General features: G+C 42.3%; 1 protein-coding gene across 2 annotated transcripts in view; it reads left to right on the forward strand.

Annotated features, from left to right (window-relative positions):
• The window catches only part of LOC118100175 (myosin-10), a 56,039-nt gene extending 47,612 nt beyond the window's left edge, over positions 1–8,427 (forward strand). For both annotated transcript variants that reach the window (XM_035144959.2, XM_035144979.2), the window contains 12 exons: positions 2,096–2,344; positions 2,436–2,648; positions 2,804–3,016; positions 3,135–3,296; positions 3,446–3,574; positions 3,713–3,801; positions 3,943–4,066; positions 5,803–5,892; positions 6,303–6,421; positions 6,631–6,739; positions 6,866–7,038; positions 7,406–8,427. In XM_035144959.2, coding sequence (XP_035000850.1) covers positions 2,096–2,344; positions 2,436–2,648; positions 2,804–3,016; positions 3,135–3,296; positions 3,446–3,574; positions 3,713–3,801; positions 3,943–4,066; positions 5,803–5,892; positions 6,303–6,421; positions 6,631–6,739; positions 6,866–7,038; positions 7,406–7,553 — 1,818 coding nt within the window. In that variant the 3' untranslated portion in view covers positions 7,554–8,427. The remainder of the gene's footprint in view (positions 1–2,095; positions 2,345–2,435; positions 2,649–2,803; positions 3,017–3,134; positions 3,297–3,445; positions 3,575–3,712; positions 3,802–3,942; positions 4,067–5,802; positions 5,893–6,302; positions 6,422–6,630; positions 6,740–6,865; positions 7,039–7,405) is intronic.
• The last annotated feature ends 2,595 nt before the right edge of the window (positions 8,428–11,022 follow it).

The following is an 11,022-nucleotide window of genomic DNA, read 5'->3' on the forward strand; positions in this document are numbered from 1 at the left end:
AGGCAAGAGTTTACAGCTGTGAACATCTGTCCTTGACATGCATAGCAGCTGTAATGCATTGAGGCTGTGCACCAAGTTAAGAAACGCCAAGAAATAAAAAATGTGTTTATGATTTTAGCAAGTGCATGTTTCTCGCTATTTTCCAAAGAGCATTGAGTGTTTAGTAAAATTAAAAGCACTGGAGAAGAAGCAGATTTATGCTTGTTGACTGCAGTGAGCTTATAGACTGTTTGTAAAAATGGACATAGACTATGGCTCCGCAAAGTGAAGCCAATGCAGGATTACCTGAAACCTATATTCTCTCGTCTGTCTGTCTGTCTGTCTGTCTGTCTGTCTGTCCGTCCGTGTGTCCGGACGGAAAGAAATGTGTGAATGAGGTTTGAGGTTTGAGAACAATGCACAGAGGAGTTATAATAAATCCCTCTTTTTTGGGGAATCATCAAAATTCTACGCCACGGTCACCGTGTGATGAAATCATATATACCAAGGTAGTTTATATCTCCATCTTGTTGAGATGACATTCACGGACGGACAGACAGACGGACGGACCGACCGAACTCACAGTAATCTTATGCCTGCATTATCAATGTCTTGAGACCCTTTTGACACAGTTTGACATGGTTGCGGTCAGTGGATGAGGAGAAATACATCCAAGTGTAAGACATGTTAAAAACAAGACATTTCCTTTTGGTCTCTGATCATGAGACAGAAGTTTGGTGGTGATAGGACAATGCACAGTGGAGTTATGACAACATCGTCTCCTTTGGCGAAGGATGAACCTTCGCCGCACTTCAACGGTTTGAGGAAATGTCACAATTCTGACCATGGTCGTATGACTTGTCTCTGCTCATTTGAGCTGTATATTGTAAAGCAGCCAGGAGCAGTGCATCAAAGAATAAAACACTTCCTTTAGCCAGCAGGTGGCGCTGTAATGATGAGTCAATATTGACACATGGATCTGATCAGGGCGCGACTGTCAATGTGTGAATGAGGTTTGAGGCTGATAGAACAATGCACAGAGGAGTTATAATGAATCCCTCTTTTTTGGTTTATCATCAAAATTCTACGCCACGCCACGGTCACACCGTGTTATGAAATCATATATACCGAGGTAGTTTATATCTCCATCTTGTTGAGATGACACTCATCTCAATATGAAGTTGATCTGTTGAGGTGATATAATAAATAGTCATTGTTGATTTTCAATCATGAATACTGACGTCAGTAAATACACACTTAAATACATTTCCCATATTATAACACTCATTCTTGCCAGAAGTGCCTTTTGAGTACTTAAAGCTTTATGTACTAAAAAAATTTCTCGATTTTAATTTCAGTCCGTCCGTCCGTGTGTCAGTCTGTCCGTCCGTCCGTCCACCGTGTGACGAAAACGCGAAATTCGATGTAGTTTATACTCCATCTTGTTTAGATGACATTCACCTCAATATGAAGTTGATCTGATGAAAGCCCTGGGACAAGTTCGTCAAAGTAAAAATGTGGAAAATGTGGAAAATGGCCACTAAATCCAAAATGGCGGGCTTCCACGCCCATTTCAAAATACTCCAGAATACGTACATTTTCACCACTTTCAAATTTTCTGCAAAGTTTGGTAAGTATTTGAGCAAGCCCTCAAAAAGCCCCTTCTTTTGCCTAAAAAATTACCGTCGGTGCTCGGGCCCTAATAAAGCACAGTAAATCCATTTGGCCCTGGATATCGTGTGGTTGACAGCTGCTACCATCCAATTGGTACCATCCCCAATAATAAAATGACAAACTCAAGACTTTAAAATGGCAGTTCATGAACTGCCTTGATTGAGACTGAATTAGGACTCAAGGAATGTCACAAAGATGCAAAGAATTCAAATTCAAGATTGATCGCTAACTGGGTCTAAAATGTGAGTGTGGTTTGTGTGGACTGAGCTGCTGCTGCGACACATAAACAGGAAGGCGATATGTTGCCTTGTTTGCGTTTTGTTACATTGAGTGAAATCATATTTTCATTCTGTTCCCACAACTTTAAACAGTAAAGCAAGATGATGACTTCAGCATGTCTTATCTTTGTTTGTTCATTGATATTAAACAATATTTCCTGCAGCTGTTAGAGACAAAGAAGAAGCTGGACGAGGACGTGGGAGCGATGGAGGGCCTGGAGGAGGCAAAGAAGAAACTTCAGAAGGACATGGAGCTGACCAGCCAGCATCTGGAGGAGAAGACCATGGCCATGGACAAGATGGAGAAGACCAAGAACCGACTGCAACAGGAGCTGGATGACCTGATGGTGGACCTGGACCACCAGAGACATATCGTCTCCAACCTGGAGAAGAAGCAGAAGAAGTTTGATCAGGTACACTGGATCTCTAACAGTCTTTCAGAAATGATAGACAGAGGCTGTAGAGTGTTTTCAGAGGATTAAAGGCCACTGTTTTTCTGCACAGCTGCTGGCGGAGGAGAAGACCATCTCAGCTCGTTACGCTGAGGAGCGTGACCGTGCCGAGGCGGAGGCCAGAGAGAAGGACACCAAGGCTCTGTCTATGGCCAGAGCTCTGGAGGAGGCTTTGGAGGCTAAAGAGGAACTGGAGCGGTTTAATAAGCAGCTCCGTGCTGAAATGGAGGACCTGATGAGCTCCAAGGACGACGTAGGAAAGAATGTGAGTGACCTTTGACCTCCTAAATGACACTGCTGACACCTTTTTAAATTTACATCTCTGTTGTTCTCTGTGAAGAGTGGTTGTTGAAGGACCCTCAGTCTGACTTCATGTGACTTATTTGCTTGACGTATTCTGTGTATCCTCACACTGAACAGGTCCACGAACTGGAGAAGTCCAAGCGTATGCTGGAGCAGCAGGTGGAGGAGATGAGGACTCAGCTGGAGGAGCTGGAGGATGAGCTGCAGGCCACAGAAGATGCCAAACTGCGTCTGGAGGTCAACATGCAGGCTATGAAGGCCCAGTTTGACCGAGACGTGCAGGCCAGAGATGAGCAGGGAGAGGAGAAGAAGAGGGCGCTGGTCAAACAGGTACAAGGGGGGACACAAGGCTGATATAGGATGACATATTAGAATCCTCAAATCAGTATATGGAGTACTGAAACCCAGGATTTAACCTGACGTACTCTGTGTTGTTGTTTCCCTCCAGGTGCGTGAGATGGAGGCAGAGTTGGAGGATGAGAGGAAGCAGAGAACTCTGTCTGGCGCCGCCAAAAAGAAGCTGGAGATGGACCTGAACGAGCTGGAGGGACAGATCGAAGCTGCCAACAAAGGCAGGGATGAGGCCATCAAACAGCTCCGCAAACTACAGGTACAAACACAAACAGACATCCGGTCCCTGCTTCCCTCCTCGTGCATCACAAAATGGGAAATATGTTTCTGATGGTAGAACTGAAAACTGCTTTCACCAGCTCTGTTTGGCTTATCTCTCTGCTCCACACTGTCTGTGTTCTCCTGCAGGCTCAGATGAAGGACTATCAGAGGGAGCTGGAGGATGCTAGAGCCTCCAGAGATGAGATCTTCACCCAGTCCAAAGAGAACGAGAAGAAACTCAAGAGTCTAGAAGCTGAAATCTTACAGCTACAGGAGGTGGAGATCCTGATTTTTATTATATCAACTATTGATCAGCTGATTATATCTGATGTTCTGACTTTAATACCTCACAAGCATGGGAAATATCAAAATGGTGGAATAAATGACTTAGTGTGTTTGTGTGTGTTTGTGTAGGACCATGCAGCATCAGAGAGAGCCCGACGACATGCTGAGCAGGAGAGAGATGAACTTGCTGATGAGATCTCCAACAGCGTCTCTGGAAAGTCAGTGTCACTTTGTTTGTACAAATTTTCACATCAATATTGGACCATTTTTGGGGATGGGCTGGTTATTTGTTTCGGTCTTAGTGTAAATGAGAATTCAGCAGTCAGTAGAGAGATGTAATCTGTGTAACTGTGTGTCAGGTCATCGCTGCTGGAGGAGAAGAGGAGGCTGGAGGCTCGGATCACGCAGCTGGAGGAGGAGCTGGAGGAGGAGCAGGGGAACATGGAGATGCTCAACGACCGCTTCAGAAAAACCACAATGCAGGTAGAGTGACCACTGTTGTGCAATAATGCATTAAACGTGATACCATAAAATGGTGTGCCTTTCGGCATTCAATAAATTTGGTTATCAAAATAAAATATTAAATATTAATATTTTATTATTAATATTAAATAATAACTTTAATTGATTAAAGTTACCTCGGGGCACCACCCTTCAAAGGAAGGGAAAAGATAGCCAATTTATTGATTAAGTCTCATAAAAGTACTAACTACAAATTTGGAACTCTGATTAACAATTAAATTAATAACTATAACCAAAATTACCATATAGATAGTTGAAGGATATAGAGTTCTTGACAGTGTAGAGGTTGGCAAAATTCACTTATGCAACATTAATGAAAAACATTTGTGAAAGGAAAACATTTATTATGAATATAATAAAGTATAAAAACACAAATTACTAACGGTGTAATTACTAAACAAAGATGTGTATATGTCTGTGTGCTTCCAAAATGGCGGCTGGCCACTTTGAAGATAACACCCTTCCCCCCCTATTGGAATGTTTACGACATGTAGCGGGGGCTCAGAGGTAATTAGGTGAAAAGATATGCGTATATCACAACCCCACAAATCAAACTTATAAACATCACACAGAATCGAATAAACAGTCTTGCTTAGCCTAGTATAATTATTAAGCCCAGTGTTACCCGTCCGTGGAAACGGGAAAAAGATTTGCTGTGCTGTTCGCAGTTCTGTGAAGTGGTCTTGCTGGTTTGTGGCTCCTGCCTTAGTGATTCTGTTGAGCTGTGCAGCTCAGTTGCTGGTTGAAGTTCTCCTGCAGGACATTGCGTCGCTGCTAGGACGTTGGTAGAGCTTGCGAGGAGGTTTCCTTGGTGAGATGAGCTGGAAGCTGCAACTCTCCTCCATGAAGTTGCAGGGAAAGAGCGGTGTGCTCCTCTTGAAGAGGTGGATGGAAAGAGGCTGGACAGCCTACTCTCCTTGGAGGGATTGTAGAAAGAGGGGGAGACCTGGCCTTATATTGGCCCGGTGACCTCACAGGTCATGGGGTCCAGAGTGACCAATGGGAGTTGAAACCTGTCTCCCTGGGGGGGTTTTCACACCTCTGTGTGACGTTGATGCCCCCTGGGAGACTGAGTTCCGGAGGGTCTGGTTTTCTCCGGAACAAAGGGACATTTTGACTTCAGGCTTTTGACTGCCCATGTCGGCCGAAGTGTAGAACACAAATACCGTGTCCCAACACCACACATTAAATAACTGTAATCATCTTAATTCTCGTGTGGAAAAAAGATGGTGAACACAGTCAGACAAGCAGAAAACAGAAATGTTAACTGAGACTTTGTCAACACTAATATGTTTTCATTTTAAAATGGTGTTTTAGAAACATCTCCGTCCAGACGAGCGTTTTTGCTCCATATCAGAAACAATCTCCGTGTTTTTGTCTGGATGATTTTTTTCTCATCCAGACTAAAATGAACCATAGAGTTTTCAAATTAAAAAAGGGCAACAGCATTTTCAAAAGTCTTAGTTTTAGTAGCTCAACAAGTGTGGACGCCTGGTATACCTGCAGTAAATGATGTGATTTAAGACTAAAACGTATTAGTGAGGAGGTATTCTGAGTACTGTTGCTCTCAGATCAATCAGTACTCTGCAACATTCACTGACAGTTTGTCTGTGGTTTAGTTAATTTTGTCGCACATTAGGTAGATGACCTTTACATCAACATGCCTCTGTCTCTCACCCCCTTTCTCTCTTTCTCAGGTGGAAAGCCTGAACACTGAGTTGACCGGAGAGCGCGGCACTGCACAGAAGAGTGAGAATGCTCGACAGCAGATGGAAAGGCAGAACAAGGTCCTGTATAGTTTGTTACATTAGAACATATGAATATTCACTCACCAGTTTCTGAGGGTTGCAGAGAAGCTTGCTACCATAGTGAAACATCTCACTCATAATACACAGAGAACATAACCTTAAGTTTCTAATGTTTCCATCTGCATCAATGAGCTTCACCTCAGCAGATGGTCAGCGCTCGTTCTAATTTCTCTTTTATTTCTGGACATAACAGAGGAATTACTGTTGCAGTTCAATATCTTTATTGTTTCTGCTCTGTACATGCACACAATCCTCTGTTCTGTTGCTCACGTTGCTGTTCTCATTTACTGTGGAAGCACTTCACCATGGAGGGATAGCTTCAGATGAAAAGTCAATATTTGATCATATTTAATGCTCTGGATCCTAACAGTTGCATATCATGAATGTAGGATTTGAAAGTGAAGCTGGCCGAGTTGGAAGGGACGGTCAAGTCGAAATTTAAAGCGTCCATCGCTGCCCAGGAGGCCAAGATCCTGCAGCTGGAGGAGCAGCTGGAGCAGGAAGTCAAGTATGTGTCCATGAAGTGATAAAGTCATTGTTAACTTTAATGTTTGTAAAGTGTCTTGGAGTTCTTTGAAAAGCGCTCTATAAATCAATTTATTATTATTTATTATTATTAAGATTTCCTGTTCAGATAGTAGGATACATGATACACTCGTGAGGGAGGAAGATTTAGCATGTTATGCAAGTTATTTAAAGTCTGATTTGAAATTCCAGGGAGAGAGCAGCAGCCAACAAAATCGTCCGTCGCACGGAGAAGAAACTGAAGGAGGTGATGATGCAGGTGGAGGACGAGCGTCGTCATGCCGATCAGTACAAAGAGCAGGTATTAACTCATGATGAGCAGATTGATTTGCATAGAAAGATTCGCTTTTACTTTTTGTTATTCTGTCAGTTGACAGAGTAACTATCCAAAAAGCACGACCTCTCACCACGTTCACCTTCCTGTCAGATGGAGAAAGCCAACTCTCGTATGAAGCAGCTTAAGCGTCAGTTGGAGGAGGCAGAGGAGGAAGCCACCAGGGCCAACGCCTCCCGCAGGAAGCTGCAGAGGGAGCTGGATGACGCCACCGAGGCCAGTGAGGGTCTCACCCGGGAGGTCAACTCCCTCAAGAACCGCCTCAGGTACGAGGAGGACTCTGCTAGCTCTGAAGCAAGATGCATTTATAATAATAACAGGCAACTTTAAAACTGAGTGTGTAATATGCAATTCTGTCTGCGTGTGTATCTACTTTTAATGTGTCGAACTTCTTTAGAGACATATGTATCTTTATTTGATTGATTCCAGTTTGTACTTGGAGCTGGAGCTAGCAGTCGATTAGCTTAGCTAACAGATTACAGATAAGGAAACAGGTTTTCTGGCTCTGTCCAATGTTCAAACATGTGTAACAGCTCCATTGATAGTCCATAGCTTACTGGCATGTAGTTTGAGATGTTCCTCTTCCTTTATGCAGCAGAGGTTTAAGATTTTCAATTGATTTGTCTTGCCCAGGCGTGGAGGTCCAGTCAGCAGCTTCTCCTCCAGCCGCTCAGGCCGCCGCAACCTCAACCTGGACGGTGCCTCTGTCGACATGTCAGACGACGACGCCGACAGTCGCGCCAGCGACTTCAACGAGACTCCAACCCCCAACGCAGAGTGATTCCAGCTACACTCATTCCTCGCTTTTCCCTTGTCACTCCCCACCTCCAGTTCACCTCATTCACCTGTGACCCTTGGCCCACTCCTCCCCCCCACCAAGTGATCCTCGGCAGAGTGCCCCGGCAGTGCGACTCTGCCCTTTTTGTATCAGTTAACACTGCAGGGAAAAACCACCGCCCTCCCCCAAAGTAAAACCTCCAGGCCTGGAGTGTCACAGGGGCAAACGGACATTTCTGCCTTACTCTGCTCTCATTCAGCAAGCTGCTAGTCCTGGTTCATCTGTCAGCCATGTATCTTCTTAGCATCACAACTTCACCCTCTGATGTACGGACTGCAACACTACAGGAACGACTAACATCCCGGGGCTTGCAATAGAACAAAGTGGACTAAATTGAAAATGTATTACTGTGACAAAAAGGTGTTTTATTTTCTCTGTTACTTCATCTCAACGATTAACGAAGGAATGTCTCACTGAGGTTTTAAGTAAGAATCTCACAGCTCATAAGGTTAACTGCTCTGCACTGTTGACCACACTGGTTATCGAGTATCTCATAATCCAGTTTGGACCGACTGGATATGTTGGAAAATGCACAGAACTGCACATGAAGATGTTTGAATTTTTAACTGGAAACCAACAGGGAAAAAAAGCTCTTACTGGAAACACTAAAGTGCTCACTCAGTGACACTAAATGGTTACAGCTTAGATTTACATGTGTACTTTGATTAGAAATTGAGACTGATTAATAATAATGATCTTCTCACTACATTTCAGTGTTTGTGTCCCAGTTTGTATTATTACAATCACGTCACAGAGCTGAGTCAGTCAATAAATCCCCGGCAATCTTTTAAAACTTAAAAGGTTGTTTAGCACTTAACATCTGTTCTGAAGTGTTTTTTTTCTCATTTAACCATCTGGATAAAAATACTCCATCTGTTGCATGATAACATTTAGAACATGAGCCAGCATTGACAAGATGTCTAAAAGCACTCAAAGATTTTTTTTTTTTTTACTTTCAATATTTCATGGAAACTGGTTTTTAACCTTTTCCCGAAGTTGTGACTATTTTCTAATTCAATCAAACAAAGTATGTATATATTTTATGGTAATTTATTTTATGGTAAAGCAACACAATGTAAGAATTGCTCTTGGGTGCACTCGGGGGTAAGGTGTAATTCATGTTTTTATCACTATCATAAATACAAATCTCAGTTTGAGCCTCTCCATACACTGAGGTACACATGTGCATTAGTTGACAAGCTGACGGAAAATTAACTGACAACCTCAGAAGCTAAAGAACCATAACAACTGACAAGGTAGAGTGATGTTACAGGATATTCGAAAAATAGTTTTATTTGATGAAAGCATCAAGGGGGCAATGTATATAGGCTAATACACTCTAGTATATATAATATACTATAATATATATTATAGTATATATGTAGTGCATATGCACTACATATATACTATATTTGTCCCGTTTCATAAATGATAAAAATTGTACACAACATAAAGATCTTAGTGTTGTGGGCTGTTGCTTCAGTGTAGAGCTGTGAACACTTCCTCTCTCTCTCTTTGTGTGTCTCACACACACACACACACACACACACACACACACACACACACACACACACACACACACACACACACACACACACACACACACACACACACACACACACACACACACACACACACACACACACACACACACACACACACACACACAGCACCGGGACAAGGACATGTTAAAACATCCATAATCTTTTTACCATCCTCTGATGATATTTTATTTTGTGTATCTCGCCTGTCGCCCCCTACAGATGATCAACCAGGTTGGCACCTGTCTTGCATTCTTTTGTATCTTTTAGCTCTCGCCACCGAGTAAAAGACCGTATTTTTGTTAGCTGTGCTTTTAAATATCCAGGTTCAACGCGACCATTCACTATTTGTTTGTACCATCATTCTTATCAAAAACCATTTTTGGATTGTACACGACACTGTTACAGGAGTTCTGTTTTCAGCACTACCATGCTGACTTCTTTACCGTGCAGAATACATTTTCATCCAGATGGTTGAATTCAATAACCTTTTGGGTTTTTCAAATTGACCTGGATTTATTTACTTTTTCAGATATTTTGGGGGCATTAAGCCTTTATTGAACGGACAGAGTTGAAATGGTGAGAGAGAGAAAGAGAGAGAGAGGACGGGCCAGAGCCGAACCTGCGGAGGACTCAAGCCTCCATACATGGTTTCCTCCTCCACCAGGTGAGCTGTTTGTGCCCTTGGATGTTAACCTTTAATTTGCAGCTCTGTGACACGTTTGTTATAATAAAACGTAAAGATGAACACAATGGGACTTGTCTGTGCTATGATTGTGCGAGTTGAAGCCTGACTTCAGACTACTGACAGACAGGTGGTGACAGGAAGTTTCTCTTATTCTTTCCTCGCAACTTGAGCCCAAGTTCTCTTTCACTTGCATCGCTACTGAGGTGAAGCAGGCTCTTGTTGAAATACAGCTGCAAAGGGAATCAGTTGAACCACTACAGGGTTTGTGTGGAAGGGGATTCGTACCCGTATCCATCCACCATTCAACTGTTTTATTTCCTGGTTTCATTTTTTTTCTGAATACGCCGATTGGGCCGGTCGACCCTTTGCCCTTCACTCAAATGTTAACAATTAACTATGTTTCTTTAAAAGTGCCTTAGACACTAATTAGGAACATAAAGGGGCAAAATATTTTACTACAGATGTGAAACAAAACTTTGAGATGAAATCGGTACGTCCAAAATATATTCAACACTTAATTTTTTTTTTTTTGTATCGTTGCCGTGCTTCCTATCATATCCGCTGTGTTATGTTCATAAGAACTTCCTTGTTATAACTAGTATTACAGTGCTGTGATTAACTACAGGAGAAGCCAAGCCCTCGGCAGCTGCACGTCCCAAACTTCTTTTTGAACAAAAACATTTATTTTCCTGTAACCACTCTTTTGGGAAGCGGTGCACTACACAGGATTTCATTTGGTTGGAAGCTTTAACATCCACAAGTAGTTAACTCACTTTCATTTTTATTATCCAGCTGGCTGTTGACAACCAGCATTGGATTGCAAATACTCCCCATCTTATTATTTCTTGTTTATCTGTATTTCTAGATGGTAATTTTGTTCTGTTTTGTTTTTGTAAAAGGAAAATAAAACATTCATTGTAGCTGCGATGCTGTTGTCGTTTGTTTTTGGAGCTGAATACTGACGCCTGTGCCAGGAAGCAGAATCTATGCTAGTGAATTTCTGTTATAGAAACAGACAAAAGAGACTTTTAATAAAGTGAAATATAAACAATATGATCACATAACTAAAAAAATAAAAGGAAATTATTTCTGATATTTAAAGCAACACCATGTAACTTTTACCAAGCAACAGCGCCCTCTGCAGCAAGGTGGGATTAATTCTGTCATTTTGTTCAGTGTTAAT

The sequence above is a fragment of the Hippoglossus stenolepis genome, chromosome 2, assembly GCF_022539355.2.
Source record: "Hippoglossus stenolepis isolate QCI-W04-F060 chromosome 2, HSTE1.2, whole genome shotgun sequence".
Lineage (NCBI taxonomy): Eukaryota > Metazoa > Chordata > Actinopteri > Pleuronectiformes > Pleuronectidae > Hippoglossus > Hippoglossus stenolepis.